Below are 25,734 nucleotides of genomic sequence, written 5' to 3' on the forward strand. Positions count from 1 at the left end.
CCCTCCGCTCCAATCCCAACCTCACCATAAAACCCATGGACAAGGGGGTACCCAGTTGTATGGCGCACTGACCTCTACATTGCCAAAGCCAGGTGCCAACTCTCCGACACCACCACCTACTGCCCCCTTGATCATTACCCCACCCCTGAGCACCAAACCATCCACAACCTCATCACCTCAGGTGACCTCCCACCCACAGCCTCTAACCTCTTTGTTCCCCATCCTGCACCGCCCGCTTCCATCTCCTTCCCAAAATCCACAAACCTGACCGCCCTGATCAACCCATTGTGTCTGCCTGCTCCTGCCCCACCGAACATATCTCTATGTATTTCGACTCCATTTTCACCCCCTTAGTCCAGGAACTCCCTACCTACGCCCGTGACACCACCCACGTGCTCCACCTCCTCTAGAACTTCCAATTTCCCCCGTCTCAAACATCTCATCTTTACCATGGACGTCCAGTCCCTATACACCTGCATTCCCCATACAAATGGCCTAAAGGCCCTCTGCTTCTTCCTGTCCCACAGGCCCAACGAATCCCCCTCCACTGACACCCTCATCCGCTTAGCAGAACTTCTCCTTACCCTCAGCAACTTCTCTTTCAATTCCTCCCACTTCCTACAGACAAAGCGGGTGGCCCTGGGTACCCGCATGGGCCCAAGCTATGCCTGCCTCTTTAAAGTTACATGGAACAATCCCACTTCCGTACCTTCACCAGCCCTAAACCCCAGCTCTTCCTCTGTTACATTGATGACTGTATCAGCGCCGCTTCGTGCTCCCCAGAGGAGCTCGAACAGTTCATCCACTTCACCAACGCCTTCCACCCCAACCTCAAGTTCACCTGGACCATCTCCAACACCTCCCTCACCTTCCTGGACCTCTCTGTCTCCATCTCGGGCAACTGCATAGAAATTGATATCCATTTCAAGCCCACCGATTCCCACAGCTACCTAGAATCCACCTCCTCCCACCCACCTTCCTGCAAAAATGCCATCCCCTATTCCCAATTCCTTTGCCTCTGCTGCATCTGCTCCCAGGATGAGGCATTCCACTCCTGTACATCTGAGATGCCCTCATTTTTCAAGGACCGCAACTCCTCCTTTCCTCCCCCCAGTGGTTGAGAACGCCCTCGACAGTGTCTCCCACATTTTCCGCAACTCATCCATCACACTCCGCCCCCGCAATAACAACCAAAACAGAATCCCCCTCGTCCTCACATACCACCCCACCAACCTCCGGATCCAACGCATCATCCTCCGACACTTCCACCATCTGCAATCCGTCCCCACCACCAAAGACGTATTTCCCTCCCCACCCTTGTCTGCTTTTCGGAGGGACCACTTTCCCCGTGACTCCCTTGTCCGCTGCACACTCTCCTCCAACCCTGCCACACCTGGCATTTCTCCCTGCAACCCTGTCCCTACACCTCCCCCCTCACCCCCATCCCAGGCCCCAAGAAGACTTTCCACATCAAGCAGAGATTCACCTGCACATCTGCCAATGTGGTATACTGCATCCGCTGTTCCCGCTGTGACCTTCTCTACGTCGCAGAAACCAAGCGGAGGCTTGGGGACCACTTTGCAGAACACCTATGCTCGGTTCACAATAAACAGCTGCACCTCCCAGTCGCGAACCATTTCAAGTCCCCCTCACAATCCTCAGACAACATGTCCATCCTGGGCCTCCTGCAGTGCCACAACAATGACACCCAAAGGTTGCAGAAACAGCAACTCATTCTGCTTGGGAACCCTGCAGCCCAATAGCATCAATGTGGACTTCACAAGCTTCAAAATGCCCCCTCTCCCTACCACATTCCAAAACCAACCCAGGTTGTCCCTGCCTTCCTAACCTGTCCTTCCTCCCACCTATTCCCTCCTCCCACCTCAAGCCCAAACCCCATATCCTACTTATTAATCTCATCCTTCCCCCTTGACCTGTCCATCCTCCCTGGACTGATTTATCTCCTCCCTAACTCCCCACCCACACTCGCCTTTCCTGCCTCCATCCCCACCCCTTTAACTTGTCTGTCTCCTCTCCACCTATCTTCTCCATCTTCTATCCGCCTCCCCCTCTCTCCCTATTTATTTCAGAACCCCCTTCCCCTCCCCCATTTCTGAAGAAGGGTCTTGGCTTGAAACGTCAGTCTTCTTGCTCTAAAATGCTGCTTGGCCTGCTGTGTTCATCCAGTTCTGCACCTTGTTATCTTGGATTCTCCAGCATCTGCAGTTCCGACTGTCTCTGAACACTGCCACCTCCAAGTTTCCCTCCAAGCCACACATTGTTCACACTTGTAATTTGCTACCATTCCTATATGGTATCTGTATATAAATCCTGGAACTCCCTTTCTAACTGCACTATTAGCTAACATACTATTTGTCTCTTCACCACATACTGCAGCCAAATGCCTACTTTCAGTGACTGGTACACGTGGACACGCAGGTCCCATTGCACATTCCCTTTCTTGATCTGTCGCCGTTCAGACAATAATTTGCCTTCCTGTTTTGCTACCAAAATGGATGACCACTTTTTAATTCACTTTATGTCTCATCTGTCATGCATTTGTGCACTCATTCGACTTATTCCAGTCACACTGAGCCATCTTTGTATTCTGCTCATAGTTCTCCCTCTCACCCACCTTTGTGCCATGTGTAAACTTGGAGATCTTAGGATGTATAAAGATAGATTTTATATATATCTGTGCGGTGATGATGGTGGATTCTTTCCATAATTTTCTTTGGGAATATCAAAGTGGGACTGTGCTGGAAGGGGCTATGTATATTTCGGAATGGAGCTGTGTGCTGCTCTTCTTGGACTGTTGCACTAGGGATGCAGGATTTTACTTTGGTGGAGAGATGAGAGAATGTGGGATTGTTCTCTATGAAACAGTGAAAGTTAAGGCAAAATTTAATCAGTGTTCAAGATTATGAATGATTTTGTTAGAGTAGTATGCCGATACTGTTTTTGGTACTAGAATAATCTTATAACCAGAGGAAACAAATTTATTTGCCTCTTTGCCTGTTAGTAGTTTAAAATACTGAACAAAATTCTCCTGCTTGTGGATACGCCGTCATATGTCACCACAGCCAACAGCACATTTTGAGTCGTTGGCACTTTTGATCATCATAGAGTCATACAGCATGGAGACAGACCCATCAGTCTAACTAGTCCATGCTGACCACATTCCCAAATTAAACTCGTCCCACTTGCCTGTTTCTGACCCATATCCCTCCAAACCTATCCTATTCATGTACTTGAATGCATCCTGTCACAATGCTGTCTTGTGTCATGGAGTTACCTTGTGTTTTCATTTGTCATTAATAAGTGGAGGACACACTGCAAGGACACAGAATTGTTCATAGGTTTTGGTTTTAATGGTCTTCAGGTGTAGAACCTGGGTTTATTTGCTACTTGATTTAATCCCAAAAAAATTGGCTTCACTCATTTGTCATGACTGAGTTAATATCTATTTCTTTAGTTTCTGAAGCATGTTATAATTGGCATTTAGGAAAAGAAGTTAAGAGCTGCTTATCGACTTTGTTGTAATATAAATAGTATAGCACTAAGGTTATTGTTTGAAGAGATAGTTCTTTCACACACTCTTAAGACACATGACTGCGAGGGCTAAGTATGGATTACTGCACCCAATGACCCAAAAACAAGTCGCAATTGCTCTTGTTGGGTGCCTCTTGATGCTCACTACTCCCCCTTTACCTCTTGCCTCTTGTCTGCTCTTACAAAACTTGTGTTGATACCTCCAAAACCACCTTCCCACTGGGAAAGGTGAAAGAGATGATAATCACCTTGGAATTGTATCTGTTTCCTGATCCTGCGTTGCCAATGTACTACATTCTGCAGAGTAAGTTAAGTAAAGTGACTTTATGAGCACGAGTGACTCCTTAACCTCTTGAATTTATTCTTCATAAAGTGTTTGATACTACTAAATGGCCACTTTGCCTGAACAGTTATTGGATAGAAATCTCATCATAGAGATCAGATGATATCTTCTGGGTCCGGAAATCTCATGTCGTTGATAGCAGCCACCTGCTCTTCAAGATTAGTTTGCTGCTGCTTTTACTTGTGTAACCAATTACTTATGTGTGTATTTATATCATCGCTGTCACCATACACAATGGCTTTGTGAATAACTGATGTTTAAAAATCAATTAAACTGCTTGACTAATTCCAAAGCGCTTGCCTTTGTGAGGGTTAAGAACATGGAGGCAAAGTAATAGTTTTGAAGTCCTAAGAAAGGATGAGTTTGGTCAGCTCTGCTTAAGGTTTAGTTTTCAAGTCAAAGGTTGTGAATTCAAGGCCCGCTCAAAGACCTGAACTCAAAATCTAGTCTGACAGTCTCTGTGCTGAGAAAACATTGTCATGTCAGAACTCAGTCATGCTTTCTTTCAGATGAGATCTTAAACATTTTATGTTCTGCCGTGGTGGCTTTTTCACCATTACAGATACAGTGTTGCAGTATGACCAAGACTAGTAAATGAATACTCAGGCATATTCGACATCTTGGAAGGACATTAGAAAAGGAAATGCATTTGATGTTGCCTGATAATAAAGGATGGAATCAGCCCATTGGGAAGGGAGGATATTGGATTTGAAGAAATAATGTGGAGCCTGTCTAAGTGGAGCTAAGAAACAGCTAGGGACAGCAAGTGTTATAGGAGTTGGTCATAGGTCACCAAGAATCATGGTATATGGAGTGTGGTGTTATTGAGAAGATTTAAAAAAAAAGGAGCATGGATGATTGCTGCTATGATGGATTATTTCAATCTGCAGATAATCTAGTTAAACCTAATGAGCACTCATGCTATTGGGCGAATTAGAAATGGTTTTGCAAAGCAGGATGTTGAGGAACTGATTGGAAAAATACATTAGACAATGACAGTACATAAGCAATGGGTCGTATTTAAAGATTTTTATTACGCTATTTCCAGCAAGTATACACTCCCTCAAGGCACAAAATCCCAAGCAAGTTACCTGTCACTAACAAAGGATGTTAAGAATCTGTTATGATAGAAAGAAAAGGCATTTGCATTTGCCACTAATAGCCGCAAACCTGAGATATAGGTGAATTTTACAATACAGCAAAAGAGGGCCAATAATCTGAGAGGGAGAATATTAATGGAAACTATTGAAGAAAATAACTGACATTAAAAGCATTAATAAGTATATCAACAATAAGTTTGGTGAAAGCTAATGTAGATGACTCACAGTGTTAGGAGGACTTAGGAAGAGGAAAAGAGAAATAGCAGAGAAGTTAAATTATTAGTTTTGTATCTGCCTTGATTTAGGAAGGTATAAGAAATCCACCAAATTTAGAGATAAAGGGGGCTTGGGAGAATCGGGAATTGAAGGAAATTGATATAACTGAAAATGTTTTGTTGGAGAAACTAATGAAATTGCAAATCAGTAAGTCCTCACGATCTGACATCTGACATCTCCCAGTGTTGAAAGAGATAGCTGTGGAGAAATTTGTTACTGTCTTAAAATTTTATCAGTTTTGAAACAGTTCTTGCAGATTAGAAGGTATGCAGTGTCACCCCACATTTAAGAAAGGAAGGAGAGATAAAATGGGTACCGTACCCCTCCTATTTTTATACTGCAGTGTGAAAATGTTCATGATTTAACAATGTCCTAAATAGAAAATAATGTGATTGAGCATAATCAGCATGGATTTGTGACCAGGAAATGAATAATAGTTAGTGAACTTCTTTGAGCCTTCTGAGGATGTTAGTATCAGGAATTATTAAAGGAGAATTAATAGATATTACGTATTTAATTTTGGATGCAATTTTGATAAAGTTCATCACTGGTGTTAACAAAATATAAAGCTCACGGACTGGAGTTAATATACTGGCAAGGATTAAGGATTGGCTAACAGGCAGAAAACAGGAGGGATAAACAAGTAAAAGGCTCCTGTGACTGCGCCTTCCAAACCCATGGCCAATCTCCTGTAGAAGGACAAAGGTTGTAAATACGTGGGAACAGCACAACCTCTCCAAGCAGTGCACCATCCTGTTTTGGAAATATATCATGATTCCTCCATATTGCTAACAGCATTTTGGGTATACCAACACCAAATGGACAGAGCAGTTCATGAAGGCAACTTTGCACCATCTTCTTAAAGGCATTTAAGGATGGGTAATAAATGCTGAATGATTTTTTTTTAATCCTTCTTGCAACAGCAGGCTGTGACTAGTGGGATACTGCAAGGATCAGTGCTTTGGTTCCAGCTGTTCACAACACAGTCCTCTATATCTGTGTTATCCTAATTGACAAATTTGCCTATCCATGCCAAAAAGTTAGTAACAACAAAATTCATGTAGCCATGATTTGTAACCCATATTTTGCGTGTATTTTTAATGAGCTCCGCACTTGCGAATTTAGTCATTCAGGAGTGTCTGATGTCTCAGGAATGAAACCCCCACAGGTATGAAAGATGACTTTTTGACATCATTGTTTTGAATGTGGAGCCCATACATAATATTTCCAGAAAGGTGCTGTGAGGAAGATGCAAAATGGTGTCAAGAGATTTTGTCAGAAAGTGAGTGAGTAAGAACATGACAAATGTATGACATAGAATATTATGCAGAGAATATGACGATGTTCACTTTGTTCAGAGAGACGTAAGTGCAGAGTGTTTCTTATGTAGTAAGTGGTTAAAAAGTTTAAGTGTGCCCCTGGTCTCCTCATCTGGAAATTACTGAATGCAAACATGCAAATAGCTGTGGATTAGAAGACCTAAGATTGGTTTTGATTGAGTCCAATCTCTAGTGAATTCTTGATTCAGTTGTAGAATTTAATATAAATTTGGTTAAACGGTATCTAGAGTTCTGTGTGCAATTCACATTTACTTATTGGAGAAAAAGTATTATTGCCCTGGGGCAGTACAATGAAAGTTCACCAGATTTTTTTTCACGATTTACGGGTCTGCTGTCTGAAGAGACATCAGGAACCGGCCTGTTTCTTGAGTATTCTGAAGAATGACAGATGATGTCATTGAAACGTACAAAATACATAAAAGAGGTGGGGAAGTAGATGCAGATAAGATATTTCTCCTGTTTCGGGGTCTAGAACAAGGGGATATAATTTCACAATAATAGGGAACCCACTTGTGACACAGATGAGAAGAATTTTCTTTTATTCTAAACGTTGTGAATCTATCCCAAGAGCACAATGGAAGCTCAGTCATTGACTGTGTTTAATATAGAAATAAATAGATTTCAAACTACCATGATATAAAGGGATATGTGGATGATCAGCCATGATTGTATTAAGTAATGGAACAAGCTTAATAGGCTGAATGGCTGACTCCTCTCATAGGCTCCTTTCTTAAAGATTTGTTCACATCTTACAGTTGCTGACATTTTAGGATAAAAGGCGTTGAGAAATGTTGACAATTAGCTGTGGAAAAATTCGCTGCCCTTTTTCTGCTTGGTGGGTCTGTCATGTCAGCAATGCATATTTTCTACGTTGCAGTGTGAAATTCTTGAGGCTTCATTACGACTCAGCTAGCCAAACAACAAACCAACATCCAACATTCATCAAATCATCAAGGTTGTCAGGATGAAAAATGTATTCTTCAGTGAATATATTTTGACAACTTTCCAAATCCTCACCTCACAATGCTGCAGGCCGTTCACACATTCGTAAGCCTCATGCATCATAAGTCATGTCTTGATAGCCACAAAGCAGTGTGACTTTTGTACTTTCCTACCACAAGAAGTCGCAGCTTTTAGGTATTGTCCATTTTGGTGCATACCATAATAGTCTCTTTTCTTGCTTTGCTTTTCATTATGATGCATTGAACATTTAAAGAACAATCTTTTAAAAGACGTAAAGCAATTCATTTTCACCTGTTTTAAAAATATCTGAGCAGGACTTCACATTTTGAGTATTGAACTAGTGTCACCCTTGACCTGTGTTTCCCTGGAATGAACTTGAGACCACTGCCTTCTAACTTAGAATTGGAAACTTTATCAAATAAGGCACAGTTGACATGGGTCATAGCTGAAGGGTGAATTTTCTAAGAAACTAAGGATGAAGAGCAGTTTTTTTGATGCACTTAAGAATGTGTTACCTGAATCAGTGCTGGAGGTGAATTAAATACTGATGTAGAAAAGGAATTTGGATGAGTGCCTTAATAGAAACTTTTTGAAGGGCCAAAGGAAAAGAGCATTAGATAGTTCTTTCAAACAGTTGGCACAAGCATGATGGGTAAAGAGGCCACATCATGTGCTCTAAGTTTGTGAGGAGAAAGTTTAAGACAATTGATTGCAATTAAATTGTAAAATAGTGAGAGAGATAAAATGTGTGTTGCAAAGTGGAGAGCTGTTTAAAGCTGGCAGTGAGAGAGTAATTTATCACACAAGAAGATTAATAATGGCACTGATTTTAACATTTATATTGGATTAAAAGAGCTTTTGACTCTCAAGCTTTCATTAAATTTATTTTATTAAAATTTGTTTTTACTTCTCAGAATCCTAGCATAATGGAACAGATTGTTCTTCAGCCAATGACCTCATTATCATGCTATCATGCGACTAACTGCCGGTAGAAGGCAAGTTAGTTGATGTGATTCCTGTAGTGTGTAAGTCACAAGGCAGTTGCAGATGAAGATCATTTGCTCAACTCAATCCCATCGTCTGGATGAGATTCTAGAATATATTTTTGTTTGTTTTAGAAAGATTCAGTAGTTGTCCCCTCCATTATTCTATTGGTTTGAGATGGCTTAGACGGAGTGTGGTGTGTTCATTCTTGTTATTATCAAATATGTGTGAGGAATTTCCTTGGATCGGTCTTGTATTTGCTTATTTAGTAGTTCAAAGTGACTGAAAGCCTAGCATAAAGGAACAATTTTAAGCTAAAATAAAGTGGAGCACAAGTTGGTGGAGAATGCAATGAGTGCAGAACAGAATATTTGTAAAGAAAACTCCTGTACTCTCTTGTCTTAACTGATGGCACTTAAGATGTACCAGACCAAGAATTTTGATTTTGATCTTTTGTACTGAGTACATGTGTAAAATAAGGTGATGCTCTACTGAGGTCCTTCTCAAGGTGAACTATAGAAGATGATGCTGACACTCATCATCTTGCCTTCTGTCTAGTTCTGAAGTCCAGCGTTTGGAAATGTAGCCGGGTAGAAATCAATGTTGTTTCACCTCTGCTACCTTAACTTACACAAGCAGCATTCCTTCTTTCATGTCCATCCTCAAGGCAGTATCTCCAAACGGGGTACACAATGAGATGAATCTCTCATGCAGCCCCACATAATTGCCACTTACTTCCATAAAGTGCATTTGTTCGTATAAAATCCATTGTAAACTGGGTCTGGATTCTTTCAGGAGCTTTACAAACTAGTACCAAGGCACAGATGTTTAAACATAAGTCTGACCAGTGGCTCAGCAGCAGCATTCTCTTGAGTCCCAGGTTTGCATTTCAAGTCTTACTTCAGAGGGCATTTCAATGTGACACTGTTGAAGTCTTTGACTTCAGACATGAATTCCAAGTCCCCTCTGCCCTGCACTGAGGACTATTTCGGAGAATAGGGAATGTTTCTCCAGGGTTATATTCAACATTTGTACCTTGATCAGTGACTGTCTTGACCATTATTGCATTGCAGTGGTTGTAGTTTGAGTGCCAGATTGCCTACTTTCCAATGATGACTACACTTCAAAGGTTATTTTCTTTGTCAAAATCCTATAGTATCCTTGAAATTATTTGATGTTGTGAATTAGACCATGCTTCATGCCAGGAACATAGAGTACGTGACACTTCTGCAGCATTCTGTGTTTGTTTTTCTCATACCAACATGCGTTTTTCAGTCAACACTGTCATTTTCAATCTAGGACAGGATCTCAGAGAATGCGCCCATATTTGCAGGGAATTCCCTGAACAGATTGTTTGTTTTTCTTTGAAGCTACTGTCCTAATATATATATATATATGTTGGGGTGTTTTCCTGAGTGGTTAAACCAGTTCCTTTCTTGGCAGAGCAAATTTTTGGTGGTATTGATAATTAGAGGTTGGTCACAATGAAATTGTTTAGCTGGGCCATAAGCTGGTGTGGCTCATAAACACTGATACAGACACATTAAACCGGATGGCCTATTACTGTTCAGTAAAATTTTAATTAATTCTATGAAATATATTGCAATACCTTCCCATGTAAGTCTGCAATATGTGGTCTTCCCTTGCCATTTACTTGTAATTACAATTGAAAAGTATTTGGTTGGCTGTGTGATGCTTTATGACATCTCAATTATGAATGGCACCGTACAAATTTAAACTTTTGTTTTTCTATCCAATTATGCTATGTAAACTTTACCACCGAATGTTTGGGGCACAGAAGGAGGAAATGTGGCCTGTGTGTCTGGACAGGCTTGCCAAATTCCCTTAGTCCCATTCTCCTTTCTTCCCCTGTAACGCTGTGTATTCTTCCTTTCTAGAAAAAAGTTCAATTCCTTTTCGAACTGTCCTTATAACACACGTGGGTCATGCATTCTAGACCTTAAACACGTGCGCACTAGAGATGTGTGCAGAATTATAGTAATATCTTCTGGTCTTATGGTGTTATCCTTTCCAGGTCCCGAGCCTCGGGTTATTAACATTTTATCGTTCTACTGCCTGTACCCACATGTTAGGCAGCCAATTTAAATTCCTGTGCAGTAAGCAGGATGTGGGAGGTGGTTCAAAACCGTCAGTGTGTCTGTATATTAATTCCCCAATTCCAAAATCCCTAGGGCAGAGGACAGAGAGTCAATGTTGTCTGCAAAGGTTCAGATCTTTTGCTGGAGTGTATAATGTGTCCCACACAATTACTGTCCCTCCCCATGGATTAGGGTGAGATGTTCAGTCACTGATGGGACCACACAGGAGAACTTTGAAAGATATTGCATAACACTACCCATTCCTTTGTATCTTGAGGAAAGAGCAAAGAACGATACAGTACAACCCTGCACTGACTTATTTTCCCCTTTCATACTCAAGCTGCCTTCACTGACAGGATCCATATCCCTCTATTCCCTTCCTTTTCATGTATTTGTCCAGGTGCTTCTTGAATGCTGCTGTTGTGTTTGCTTCCACCACCTCCTCTGGCAGCACATTCCAGGCACTCACCGCCCTTTGTGTGAAAAACCTGCCTCACACATCTCTTTAAACTTTCCTCCCCGCTGCCCCTGAAATTTGAATTCATGTTCCCCAATAATTGACCCCTTCACCCAGCAAGATAGCCTCATACTTCCCACTCTTTCTGTGCCATTCCCAATCTCAGAATCTGGTGTCAGGTTGGCCCTCAGCCTCTTCCTTTCCAGTGAAAACCCACTCTATCCAGCCTTGCTTCATCACTAAAATCCCTCACACCATGCCACATCCTGGTAAACCTTTTCTCTACCCACTCCAAAACATCCACATTCTTCTGGTAGTGTGCTGATCCAAACTGCCTGCAATATTTCAACTGTGGCCTCAGTAAAGTGCCACAAAGCTGCAGCACAACTTATCCATACATTTAGTCAATGCACATTCCAATGAAGGCAACAATGCCACAGGACTTTTTGAGTCAATTATCTCCCTGTGCTGCCACCTTCAGCGACCTGTGGACCTGCAAACCCAGATCCCTCTGCATTTTCATTCTCTGAAGGTGCATACTAACACTGCTCTTGTTTCTGCCATTCACTGTACAATTTCCACCTGCACATGATCTTCTAAAATGCATCACCTCACATTTGCCTGGAAATTTAAATAGATACACCAAGCTTTCCCTGTCTCAGTGGCACCCGTTGGTGTAAAAACAGTGAATAGTCTTAGATTTTGCAAATTTGACTCCAGCAGTAATGTGTAAGACAATAAAACTCACCCCCTATGTTTGTCTGAGGTCCCTTGGCTTCATTCCATGTCCAACCCTCTCTCTGATCCCCGCCTCATTGACCAGACACAATCTGCCCATCTTCTCTCCCAGCTATCCACCACACTGACCAATCCCCATCACTCACTTCCTGCATTTAACCATCACCTTCCCATCCAGCTTCACCAGCCCCACACATCCTCTTCCTATTTATTTCCCAGCTCTCTTCCCCCTCACCATTTCTGAAGAAGGGTCCCGAACCGAAGCATCAACTCTCCTGATCTCTGATACTGCCTGACCTGCTGGGTTCCTCCAGCTCCTCACTGTGTTGTCTCTGACTCCAGCATCTGCAGTTCTAATGACCCCACTGGTCATTTTATCTCCATTTCAAACCACGCACTGCCACTTCTGTTCTGTATATCCGAGGGGTACATCCAGCTGAATGGGCTACTTCATGACACCCATCTAAACCAGGATTGATGATGAAATGGCTAGCACGAGGGGTCATAGTTTTAAGCTGGTTGGTGGAAAGTATCGAGGGGATGTCAGAGGCAGGTTCTTTACGCAGAGAGTTGTGAGAGCATGGAATGCGTTGCCAGCAGCAGTTGTGGAAGCAAGGTCATTGGGGTCATTAAAGAGACTGCTGGACATGTATATGGTCACAGAAATTTGAGGGTGCATACATGAGGATCAGTGGTCGGCACAACATTGTGGGCTGAAGGGCCTGTTCTGTGCTGTACTGTTCTATGTTCTATGTTCTATGTTCTATGTTCAGTTTGTAGTGGAAACTCCATGGCAATTCAAAAATGCAGATAATGTATGTGTATTATTAGCTTAGTAATTAAGAGTTTATGTTGGAAATTGTCTCAGTCATCTGCCTTAGTGAAGGTATTTTACTCATGAAACACAATTATTGGAGGCTTGTAACCAGATCTGGAATGTGTTGGTGATTAACTCAGTCAGAACTGGATTCAGTTTTATTTGGATTTGTTCATGGATGTCAACATGATAAGCTGGGGCCAGCATTTATTGCCTATTCCAAATTGCCTAGAGGACAGATAAGGTCCAACTACATTGCTATTGGTCTGAAATCACATGGAGGCCAGACCAGATAAAGTTGGTAATTTTCTTCCCTACGGAAATTTAGTGAGCCAATTTTTTTTCCCCAGCAATCAGCAGCAGTTTCCTGGCCAGTGGTAGTGGGTGAACTGTTAAGAGAGCAGTCCTCGCCAAGACACTTAGATGATGCCATAGCAGTTCGTAAATTAAGGCTGACCAGTTAACATACTAAGTAAAAGCCTTCACAACAAAATTGATTAAATTACTGGTACAGGGAGAGATAAATGAGTTAGATCTAGTCACTAATTAAATAATTGCAAGGAAACCAAGATTATGAACGAAGGTTAGTTTTCAGACGTTTCGCCACCATTCTAGGTAACATCATCAGTGAGCCTCCAATGAAGCGCTGGTGTTATGTCCCGCTTTCTATTTATCTGTTTAGGTTTCCTTGGGTTGGTGATGTCATCTGATGATGTTACCTAGAATGGTGATGAAATGTCTGAAAACTAACCTTCCAGCTCAGTGAGCAAACTCACATCCAGAACCTCAACCTGAGCTACAAATCTTCTCAAAACTCATTATGAACTAAGTATTCCAGGGTAGTTACCTTTAGCAACATAGGCGAAATGGAAAAGGAGGTAAAGTAACACTGAAATAACTTATGAGATAAAGACGAGTAAGATTGGAAGTTAACTTCATAAATCGGAATGTAATCATTGTTTTGGTAGTGCATAAATTAGGAAATTAAAGGAACGTGTTATGAAGATAATACAGTAATTGCAGATGTCATTAATCTTTAGTTTGTCTGGCCAAGCCAAGTATTTTTGTAAATGTATACATACAGTGCGGTTAGGACTGTTTTCTAGAACAGTATGTTGAGAACCTAGGCTATTTTAGATCAAGTTGTTTGTAATAAAATACGGTTAATTAGTATGTTTTTTTTTAATGGTGAAATATCCTTCAGGGAAGAGAGATCGTAATATAGAACTTTAAGTTTGAGTGGTGTGGGTAAATCCAAAGCTGGGTTTTAAATTTAACAAAGTTAATTTCAGGATTCTGAGGAAGGAATTATCTCGGATAAGGAAATTAGATTCAAAGATATGACTGCAGATAAGCAAATGTAAACATTTTTAAAATTCATAATTCTCAAAAAATAGGCATTCCCCTGAATAATAAAAATGCTCTATTGAAAAGTCTTTGTTCTAAATGATTTGAGGGATGCGGCCATTTCTGTCTGGCCAGCACTTATCATCAGTCCCTAGTTGTCCTTGAGAAGATGGTGGTGAGCTGCATCTTTGAACCACTGTAGCCCAGGCACTGTAGCTAGACCCACAATGCCATTAAGAAGGAAGTTCCATGATTTTGACCCAGTGACATTTAAGGAATGGCAGTATGTTTGCAAGTCAGGAAGATGAGTGGCTTGGAGGGGAACTTGCAGGTGGTGGTAGTGTTCCCATGTGTCTGCTGCCCTTGTCCTTCTGAATGGAAGTGGTGCTGGGTTCGCAAGGTAAAGTCTGAGGATCTTTAGTGAATGTCTGCAGCGCCTGATGTAGATACTATACACTGCTGCTACTGACATTGGTGGAGGGAAAGGGTGTTTGCGAATGTAGTGCCAGTCAAGTGGATGGTTGAGGTTTTGGGCTTTTTGAGTTTTGGTAGAACTGCACCCAGCCAGGCAAATATAAACAATGATAAATTAAAGTAATTAAAGATAGTGTTAGCTCAAAAAAATGGTTACAGTGCCAAAGCAGCAATAAGCTTGATTGAGAAAACTTCAATATTCGCAAAGATGACTAAAATATTGGTAGAGGAAGAAAGCGAAATATAAAAACAGATCTTTAAAGCTTTTGCAAATTTATAAGATGAGATATTTGTAAAAGTATTCATTAGTCACTTCGAGGCAGACAAGACAAATTGCAATTGAGAATGAGCATCTGCCAATTGTTCAATGTTTTGCATCAGTCTCCACAGTGTGAGACACTAAACATAATTGAAATAGTGGGGGAATCAAGGATCTAATGTCACGACTGAACAAGGAACAGTGCACCAATTATCGTGCCCCACTGTTTACACAATCCTTCACAAAATGTGTAAAATCCTATGGGACCACTGAAATGACCAACTTTCCTGACCAGCTTCTCAGGACAAAAACAATTCGCAACAGGGTCCGTCAGAAAGGTAAAACAACTGTTGTACTTATTTTAAGACACTTGAACAAGAACAATGAAAAGGGAGGATATACAATTTAGTTTATGTAACTTAAACCACCCCCCTTTTTAAAATACCCCAAACTACCCCAGCATGCATGCACAAAGCCATGTTGAAGACAGGCAGAAGTCAAACAATTTACGAATACACCATGGATTGCAAAAGAATTACAGACAGGTTAGGCAAAATTCTGATGACCAAAAATCCAAACCATAACATGTAAAGTTTATTTTCTTATTGTCATAGAGCCATACAGCATGTAATCTGACCCTTTGGCCCAACTCATCCGTGCTGACCAAGTTTCCCAAACGAAAATAGTCTCACTTGCCTTTGTTTGGCTCATATCCCTCTAAACTTTCCTGTCCATGTACCTGTCCAAACGTCTTTCAAATGTTCTAACTGTACCTGCATCTACCACTTCCTCTAGCAGTTCATACCACACATTAACCACACTCCGTGACACTGTTCCCCATCTCTAGATTTATTGTGTCAACTGGTTTTTTTCTGGTGTGAGTTCTTTCTATGCTTTCAATGTCTTTCTGCCTTTATCCCACATGAGAAATGGATGTTTTCTGTCTGCAGGCTCCAGATGTTTCCTTCTATTTGTTTCTCTGCTTGGCATTTACGACTTTTTATATTGTGACGCAACCAGTCAGGCAGTTTTTCTTAATTTTCTTAACTTGAAAGTTTCTTTGTGCTGCTAAATCTTGAATCCTCACTCTTAGTGCTTCCAAAAAGCAATGTGCCACACTTGAATTTCCAAGTAGCAAAACGTTCCTCCTATTCTATGATAATGTCTCAACCTTAAATTTCATTTTTATTGTCCCATAAAAAGAAAATACACAATCCCTTGTGGAATTGTGGAGACTTGTGGAAATTTAAAGGTATTTAATATTGGATACATTTTTGGCCCATGTCACCACTAGGTCAAATTTACAAGTAAGGCTTACTGCGACTGCACCTTGAGTACCATATACAGCTGGTCTGCTCAGGAAAGAAAGTTTATACTTTCTATAGAGGGAATGCAACTAAGTTAAAACTAGATTGATTTCCGGGATCCAAGGTTTGTCTTATGATGAAAGATTGCTTGTACGTTCTCTGGTGTTGAAAGAACGAGAGGTGATCTCTTTGAAGTGAATCACATTTTCATAGGGCTGGACAGGTTAGGTGGTGAGAGGCTGCTTCCTAGTGGCAGAAGGTCTAGAATTAAGCAGTAGTCTCAGAATAAAAACTGGAGCTATTTGAGACTGTGATGAAAATGTTTTCACTAAGCTCGAATGGTTCTAGTTCTCTGCTTGGAGGGCTGTGAAAATACTCTCAGTATCGAATGGAACGTCAACTGAGATCTGTTTTTTGGGTACCACAGAATTAAGTGATATGTGAATAGGGCAGGAAAATGGACCTGGTATTGAAGATTTTTCACAATCTTGTTGAATGATGGAGCAAGTTGAAGGATCGTATGGCCTACATCTGTTCTTATCTCGTACGTTCTTACTATGTTCTTGATTGTAAAGCTCCATTCTTAAACCACAGCTGTTTGATAACCACTTTTAGCAAATGAACAGTTTATATTTCACCCAGAATCTTATTTGAGCAGTAGACATACAGGAAACATCAGACTGTGGCCGTCAGAAAAAAAGGAACCTGCACTGGCTGTTGGCATTGGATAGCTTGTCCATGCTTTCACTTCCTTCCTCATTCTTTAATAAGAAGTAATTTGTGCCCACTTGACTGAAACGAAACCTTCTGAGTTGGAATATTTTACCTCAGAGGGGTATAGATGCCTCATTGTTGAGTGTATGCGTGGCTAGATTTTTGCATTCTTCGAGGGTTGAGGTTCAGCCATGGTCTTGTTTGATATGGAGCATGTGTGAGGGAATAAATGGCTGCTCATGAAGACATTCTGACTCAAAACATGAACAGTATTTCTGTACCACAGATGTTATTGGACCTGCTGAGGTCCTTCAGCCTTCTGTTTGTTTTTGCTTCTAGTTCTCCTTCTGTTCGATTTTCAACTGGTGTGAAAACCTGCTCAAAAGCATCAAACACTTTAGTTATCCAGTGTGTCCATTCCAGATGGAGAATAACACCAGTCTTCTCCTTGCTTCCACTTCAGCATAAAGTAAAACCTTATAAGTGCATGAATAAGTAGCCACTTTGCTACCCAGGTTTTCAGCAGCATTTCCATAATATGCTGTCTGAAGGGAGTAGACTCACTTATGTATTGGGGTGTTGACATTCTTAAAATACTTCAGTCTATTTGACACTTGGCCAACACCCTGAAGGGAGCGATTTGCGCATCATTAGAGGAATGTGTTTGGAGAAGGGGCATGCTAGAAGATCATGTTATTACTGTAGTTCTTGTTCTGAATTTCTTGTTTACAGTTACATTCTGAATTCAGTATTTTAATCTCCATGCATATATAAATCTTCCTTCTGTTTTCTGGCTACTTCTCTCAGGATGCTGCATTCGTGGGGCTGAAATCAAGTGTGTTTCAAGCCAATTAGAAAGGAGCAGTGCTATGAAATGCTATGAAAGCTTGTGATTTCAAATAAACCAGTTTGACTATATCCTGATGTCATGTAGAACATAGAACATAGAACAGTACAGCACAGAACAGGCCCTTCAGCCCACAATGTTGTGCCGACCATTGATCCTCATGTATGCACCCTCAAATTTCTGTGACCATATGCATGCCCAGCAGTCTCTTAAATGACCCCAATGACCTTGCTTCCACAACTGCTGCTGGCAACGCATTCCATGCTCTCTCAACTCTCTGTGTAAAGAACCCGCCTCTGACATCCCCTCTATACTTTCCACCAACCAGCTTAAAACTATGACCCCTCGTGCTAGCCATTTCTGCCCTGGGAAATAGTCTCTGGCTATTCTAACTCTATCTATGCCTCTCATTATCTTGTATACCTCAATTAGGTCCCCTCTCCTCCTCCTTTTCTGTGATCTGACTTTAGCAGATTTAGTGGAATTTAGAAAACTTAGGCTGTGTTGTTGTATTCCTGTAGCTCAGTGGGTAACACTAACCTTTTACAGTAAAAAGATTATGGCTGAAATCCTGCTTCAGACACCTGAGCAAAAAAGGTCAAGTGATGTCCTCCAGTAGTGCTGAGAGAGTCCCACACTGTTAGGCATGTGGTTGTTTGGATTAGACACTCTTCAGCTGTGAAAGATCCCATGGCACACTCTTTTTTAAAAAAAAAAGCAGGGGGAGTTTCTTCCTCCTGTCCTGCTCAATTTGTTTTAGCAACTAACTGGCAAAAATAGTTTATCTTGGTCAATAACTCAGTGTTTCTTTTCAGGAGTTTGCTGTGGTGCAAATTGGGTGCTGTATTCACTCGAGGTTAGGGGTATGTGGTTTAAGCTCAGTTGGCTGGACAGCTGCCAGAGTAATGCCAGCAGCGTGGATTTAATTCCTTCACCAGGACTCTCCTCCTTAACCTCTCCCTTCATCTGAGGCAGGGTGACCTTTTTAGGTCAACAACCAGTCAAGTCTGGCTAATGAGAGCACAGCCCTCCGGTTTGCATTATGGCAACATTTTAGCTTTATTATATCAGTGACTGCACTGCAAAAATACCTGCTTGTTTGTGAAGCAGTTGGGATGCCTGAGGTTATGAAAGATGCTGTAGGAATCACAGTCTGTCATTCCTTTCACTGCGTGTTCTGTTTGGCACATTTGATATCCTGAATCTGCTGGGACTGAGGTTTGAGATTAGCTTCTTGTTTTGAAGTATTTACTGAGCAGTGCCCTCAATTAATTAGGAATTGTACACAAAATCCATATTCCGTGGTTCACTGTCCCTCAGCTGATCATAGTTGTTTGCAAAGAACCCTGAATTAATGAAGTGAGTTTTACTTTTTATAAGTACGATAAAAAGCTTGCTGAAGACCCTCTACTGCCACCTTGTGATGTTGCAATGTTATTGATGACTGCAGTTGCATTTTTTAAAAAGATATTTTAAGGCAGTTAAGTGACAATATATGCCTTTGACATCCTGTGCACATCCCAAAGTGCTTCACAGACAATGTTTTATTTCTGGAGTGTACTCACTGCTATGTCACAAAGTGTTGCAACCAAGAGCAAGGTTCCACCAACAGCATTGAACTAAATGATCAGCTCATCTGCTTCTGCCATGCTTGTGGGTTAAATGTCAGAGCCCAGAGAAACCGCATACTGATTTGTGAACAGTACCACAGGATCTTTCAGCATCAACCTGGATTAATAATTTTTCATCTGATTCACATCCTCAGACGGTGCGGCACTCCGTCCAAACAACACCGTCAGCCTGCGTCATAGGCTCAGATTTCTGGAATGGGACTGTAAGTGCGCGATTGTCTGTCTCTGAAATGAGAATTCTAACCACCCAGACGTTGACATCCACAGAATGATGAAAAAAATGTAATCATTAGCTGATATACCCAATAGGAAAGTGACTTTCATTTCAGCCAATTTAGTTTAACACCAGTGACCCCAAAAAAGCTTCAAGCCTGTTTCCTTTGCTTTTTTTATGTGTGCTTGTGTTGCTGTCTGTTTCCCTTGTTTACCTGTGAATAATTTCTCTTCCTTTAGTAGCTGCATTTCTGAACACATTGACTCCGAAGTTCTATGTGGCATTAACAGGAACGTCCTCTCTCATATCAGGACTCATATTAGTAAGTATTATATCTGTATTTTTAAAAAAACATTTTTTCCCCATTGAATTCTGGAATTCTGCGCCTGGTCACTGTCCATTGATCCCTATTGGCTGTGGTCTCAACCAAGGAACAATTCCCTGAGCAATTTCTGGAAAAAAGTCTAGATCTTTTAAAACACGTTTCCCATTTGGTTGAAGGCTGTCAACGTAAATGACCTTGCTTTATTTCCGATAATGCTAACTCATTGGCTTATATCTTCTATATCATAGTCGATTGTGAGGTGATCAGATCAAACCTCATTTTGGTTTGGAGATGATGGGCAGATTGTATTTCATCTGGTGACAGAATTCAGATGGAACAAATACAGGAAAAAGTAGGAAGCGCTTTTTCATTGAAGCCTGGAACAGTGTCCTCCAATAGATTGTGAATAAAGACTGTCACTTGGTGTCTTCAAAACTGAGATTGGTAAGTTGCTGTCAGATGTGGTTTTTATAGGACGTTATTAGTATGGCATTTTCCAAACACACAATCTCTAGCTTCTAATAGGACAAGCACAGTAGATGCATGGGGACACCATCACCTGCAAGTTCCCCTCCAAGCTAATCATTATCTTGACTTGGTATAAACTGATGTTCCTGTAGTGTCCTTGGGTCAAAATCCTAAATTCCCTCCCTGACAGAATTGTCTGTGTACAATTACAGATGTTTGTCATATTTTTTGGAAGCTTGGGATCTAAAGTGAAGGAGCAGTTCATGACTTTAGGTTTGATTTGTGTTACTGTTTATGTGTGTTTAGGTGAGAATGTGGTTTAAACTTTTATTTTTGAATTCAGAGAGTGGTTATGGTATGTGTTTATATCCATCTAAATGAGGTTTTAAAACCCTGTGATGGGAGAGATATTTCAATGCATTAGCAACAAGGGAAGACTCCAAGTGGAGGGAAAAATATGCTGCAACTGGGTGTCAGCAGTCCAGTATCATTGAAAGATGGATCTGTCCAGAAGGTCACAGTGTATGCAGGTTGTCAGTATGAAAAGGTGCTGTTAGCTTAGCCTCCAAAATGTCTGAGTGGGGAAATTTTATTTATGAGAAGAAAACCTAGAATGTCAGTGAGCTTGTATCTGTGCATACAAGGTAATGGAGCTGAAGAGCTGAGCGAGTAAGAAGACTAGCCAGAAAACTGCTGGAAACTGAGATTATGGAAAACCCACATGTTTGCTCTGACAATGCTTAAATGTCAGTCGGCAGATTGCTCCAGAAACCATTTACAGACATTCCAACTAGCCAAAGAACTTTTAAATGGATACAGGGAGACTGTTCACTCGGGTTCGAGTATCTGTAAGGTTGCTGAGGGTAAAAGGGCTACGTTTCTGATATTTATAATAAGAGCATTTCAGATTTGTTTTATCGTGCAATATAATTGGTGTTTGGACATTCTCCATCTTTTTCTCTCTCCAACCCACACCCCCTCCCAATAAACACCCTTTTTTGTGTAGTAATCGTTTGTTCTTTTGTTAAAAGTACATTGGCAGCCTCTTGCGTATAATGTCAGTGACTACCTAGTAAGTGAACAGCAATAGTAAAACTTGCTATTTATGAAACCAGGTTTCACTGTAGACTGTGGCTTGTCCAGTAATACCAGTATTTGGGATCCTAACTGTACTCTGCACAGAATCACAGACTTATGGTGTAGTGGGAGGCAATTCTACCCATCCTGTTCCATGTATACTGCAGCAGTTCAAAAGGGCAGCTTACCACTAACACTTCAAAGGTGATTGGGATTCAAAAATAAATGCTTGCCTAGCCAGCAAATCCATTATCCGATGAACACATTTTTTTTAACATATTTTATCCAAATAAATCTGTAGTTGCACAAAAGCCATATTAGAGCAGGATTGAGGGACTGAATGGCCTTCTTTTGCTGATAGCAATGAAAGGGACATTGTGCACTTGCCCTTTACCTATCAGAATAGATTAGGCAGCCCTGGAATGTGCAGTAATCTGAAGACCTGAGCACGAAGGTGAGAACGCAGGAGAGCAGCAAGCGGCATGTGGGAGACGTACATTAAATTTTGATGGGCTGAGCGCCTGTTCTTGAGATGGACGTGCTATGATTCCACACAGCTGACAGAAATATACAGCAGTTACAACATAGAAACACAGCTAATTTTGCCCAACCAGTATATGTTGTAAATTACCATCCTGGAGATATAGTTACACTCTCTGTTAACTTGCCCTTCAACCCAATACCTTTATCAAATTTCCAGTTAAGTTTTCAGTCTTGACAGTTTCTGCCTTAACTATGGTGATTTCTTCAGTTGATTTGGCATTTTTCCTGTCACTGTTGTAAGTCTGTCATAGTTAATCAGCTTTCTTTAGTGTTTTACTCATGAAACTTCACCAATTAGAAGCTTTCTGCTCTGTCTCCCTTGATCCCTTTGCTATAGCATCGAATGAAATTTGGCATTGATCACTACCTAATTTGTGAATGAATTGACTGAGGAACCGCAATGATGTTTTTCTTGGGGTTGAGTGTGGAAAGGATATGATGGGTTGGAGGTGAGAGTGCTATCTGTGGAAGGTTCGATGTTCATTTCAACCCACAAAAGTAATATGGTGACAATTGTTCAAATCTTTGGATGTGGATATACAACTGGATATTTGCATTGTAACCCTGTAGATGTTTTAATTCCCTGCCCTGTCTCAGAAGTTTGAACTTCCATTAGGCAATTGCCCTCCTCCCTGGGACCTTTTTATGAATGTCTCTGATTCTAATTTAAAGTTTGGAGACTGTGGACAGTTCTGATGTACTCAGAAAGGTAGCTAGCCAGAAACTCTTAGATTAAAATCTGATTTAACTCCTGGGTAATCACACAGGAATCTCCCATACTGATGACCTCCCTCCCAAACAATCAGAGCCTCTGCGACCCATTTATCTCGTTCATGTGCTCACCATATCTGTTCACTTACTCATATGGTCACCACTTCAATAATATTTAAACTGGACCTTTAAACTGACCATTTGGCAGCAAGTGCCATAAAAGGGTGCATGTTCTGTCTTCTCTCCAAACACTACAGCATTGGAAAGAGATCTTTGATGGACTCTTTTGGTCCATGTTTCTGAGAGAGTCGTTTGGAAGATTTAGCATTCTCATTTTGACCATTATGAAGTGAGAATTTCTGCAGAGGTTACAGAGTATGGAGATGCTGTAGAGAACTTTACCGAGGTGTTTCATTGAATCCTGTAGATAGTACCTGCTGCAGCATTGGTGCCTTGGGAAGGGAGCAATTGAGCAGACTGCTTGAATTGAGTTGCTGATTTGAGTTTCTCAAAGTTGCAAATGGAGAGTATTGCGCTTTGGTTTTATCTTTGTTGCGAGGCTGCATGGAGCCTAACAGAGCCAGTCCCCATGGAAGATAATGATGTAAGAGCAAGATTGTGCCTTTCAACCCTCTGACACTGTACCACCATTGATTGAGACCACTGCTGATCTGACTGAGGTTTGAGAGGCAGTTGTTAGCTGTTTCCTCATAACTTTCAACTTCCGTGTCGGTTTAAAAGTCTGCCTCACCTGAGCCTTTCATGTGTTCAATAACCTAGGCTCTGCTGCTCTCTGGGTGGAGAATTCCGAAGGTATTCAACCCTCTGACTGCATAAATTCCTCCTAAATTCTCTGTTAATTGGGAGATCCATTGGTTTTGAACTCCAGTCTCCTGTTCTTATTTCCTCTTGCATCCTGCCAAGACCCTATTACCGTCTTTATTTCAGTAAGATCATGGGACATTCTTCTAAACTCTAATGATATAGGCCCAACCTGCAGGACCTTTCCTTCATCCTAGGAGTGAGCCTTTTAAACCTCTCCAAACTGCCTCCAGCTCAGCTTTATTTGTTCTTCAGTAAAAGGCTAAAACTGTGCACAGTATCCTAGGTGTGCTGTCTGTAGATTACTGTACAAAGTTGTTGTATTCTTGTTGGGGATGATCATTGCCTGGCAGCGAAATGGTGAAATGTCGCTTGCCATGTGCTAGCTCGATGCCCGTAATCCATGCCTCGCTATATGTGGGCAACGACTGCTTTTATAAGAGGAACTTTGAATGGAATTGCACTCTGCAAACGTAGAAATATATTTAACAAGTTAGCATTTCCAGATAAAATCAGAAGAAATTAATAGCGAGCCTATGAACTGATTTTGTTAAGTTTCACCAGAACTATCAAACTTTAGATCCCATCTTTCAAAGCATAAAAGTATTTTTAAACTTTATTTTAGCCAGCGAGACAAAGTTGCTATCTTGACTCATTAAATTTCAACTAAACTTTGAGCTACTGTCATGTTTATTTACAGTCATTAGATTTGATAGCTTCAGGGTGACAAAACAACTTAAACACCATAATGGATTCATGGTACGGCATCAATGTAAATGATTTGCCATATAAGGTAAAGTAAGCATCATTGATCCTCACTCATATATACATACATGCTTCGCATATAGTTTACATAGTTTTCAAATACTGCAACATTTGCACAATCTAGTGCGGGAACAGATTGGGAGACAGATTTTGAAAAGGTGCAGAAGTAATAGGGTTGATGTCATGGGTGACTTCGACATCCCTAATATAGGCTGGAACCTCCTAAGTGCAAATAGTTTGGATGGAGCAGATTTTGTCAGGTATGTCCAGGAAGGATTTCTGACTCTATGTAGATAGGCTGACTAGAAGGGAGGCCATATTGGATTTGGTGCTTGGCAACGGACCAGGTCAGGGGTCACATCTCTCGGCTAGAAAGCATTTCAGTGGTAGTGATCTCAACACCCTGACCTTTACCACAGTCGTGGAGTGGATAGCAGCAGATGATATGGGAAGATATTTAATTGGGGGAGGGGGTATTACAGTGCTATTAGGGGCAAGAACCTCGGAGCACCAATTGGGATCAGATGTTCTTGGGGGAAACGCGTGACAGAAATGTGGAGATTGTTTAGGGAGCGGTTGCTACATGTACTGGATAGGTTTGTCCCACTGAGGCAAGGAAGGGATGTCAAGGTGAAGGAATCTTGGATGACAAGACATGTGGAACATCTTGTCAAGAGTAAGAAGGAAGCTTACTTAAGGTTGAGGAAGCAAGGATCGGACAGAGCTCTAGAGGTTTACAAGGTGGCCAGGAAGCAACTGAAGAATGGACTTGGAGCCAGCAGGAGGTATGAGAAAACCTTGGTGGGTGGGATCAAGGAAAACCCCAAGGCATTATGTGCTTATGTGAGGGACAAAAGGATGGCCTGAGTGAGGGTAGGGCCATTCCGGGATAGTGGAGGGAACTTGTGCGCAGAGTCAGAGGAGTGTAGGGGAGGTCCTTAATGAATACTTTCCTTTAGTATTCACCAGTGAGAGGGCCCTTGATGTTTGTGAGGACAGCATGGAACAGGCAGATATGCTCGAACATGTCGATATTAGGAAGGAGGATGTGCTAGAAATTTTGAAAAACATGAGGATAGATAAGTCCCTTGGGCCCGACAAGCTATACCCAAGGTTATTACAGGAAGCAAGGGAAGAGGTTGCTGCCCTTTGGTGATGATCTTTGTGTTCTCACTGTCCACTGGAGTAGCACCAGTTGATTGGACGGTGAAAAATGTTATTCCCTTGTTCAAAAAAGGGAAATGGGATAATCCTGGAAATTATAGACCAGTCAGTCTTACTTCTGTGGTGGACAAATTATTGGAGAGGATTCTGAGAGATAGTATTTATTGTTATTTGGAAGAGCACAGTTTGATTAGAAATAGTCAGCATGGCTTTGTGAGGGGCAGGTTATGCCTCACAAGCCTTATTGAATTCTTTGAGGATGTGACAAAACACATTGAAGCTAGAGCAGTGGATGCGGTCTATGTGGATTTTAGCAAGGCATTGGATGAGATTCCCCATGGTAGGCTCATTCAGAAAGTAAGGAGGCGTGGGATTCAGGGAAATTTGCCTGTCTGAA

At 41.4% G+C, this 25,734-nt stretch overlaps 1 protein-coding gene across 4 annotated transcripts in view; it reads left to right on the forward strand.

Moving 5' to 3' along the window:
* LOC125462906 (suppressor of tumorigenicity 7 protein homolog) overlaps nucleotides 1–25,734 on the forward strand; it is a 160,393-nt gene that overhangs the window by 30,756 nt on the left and 103,903 nt on the right. For 2 of the 4 annotated variants that reach the window (XM_048553402.2, XM_048553404.2), the window contains exon 2: nucleotides 19,702–19,784. The exons of the other annotated variants lie outside the window; for them this stretch is intronic. In XM_048553402.2, coding sequence (XP_048409359.1) covers nucleotides 19,702–19,784 — 83 coding nt within the window. The remainder of the gene's footprint in view (nucleotides 1–19,701; nucleotides 19,785–25,734) is intronic. 4 annotated transcript variants of the gene reach the window in all.

Source organism: Stegostoma tigrinum, chromosome 21 (genome assembly GCF_030684315.1).
Source record: "Stegostoma tigrinum isolate sSteTig4 chromosome 21, sSteTig4.hap1, whole genome shotgun sequence".
In the NCBI taxonomy this organism is placed as follows: domain Eukaryota; kingdom Metazoa; phylum Chordata; class Chondrichthyes; order Orectolobiformes; family Stegostomatidae; genus Stegostoma; species Stegostoma tigrinum.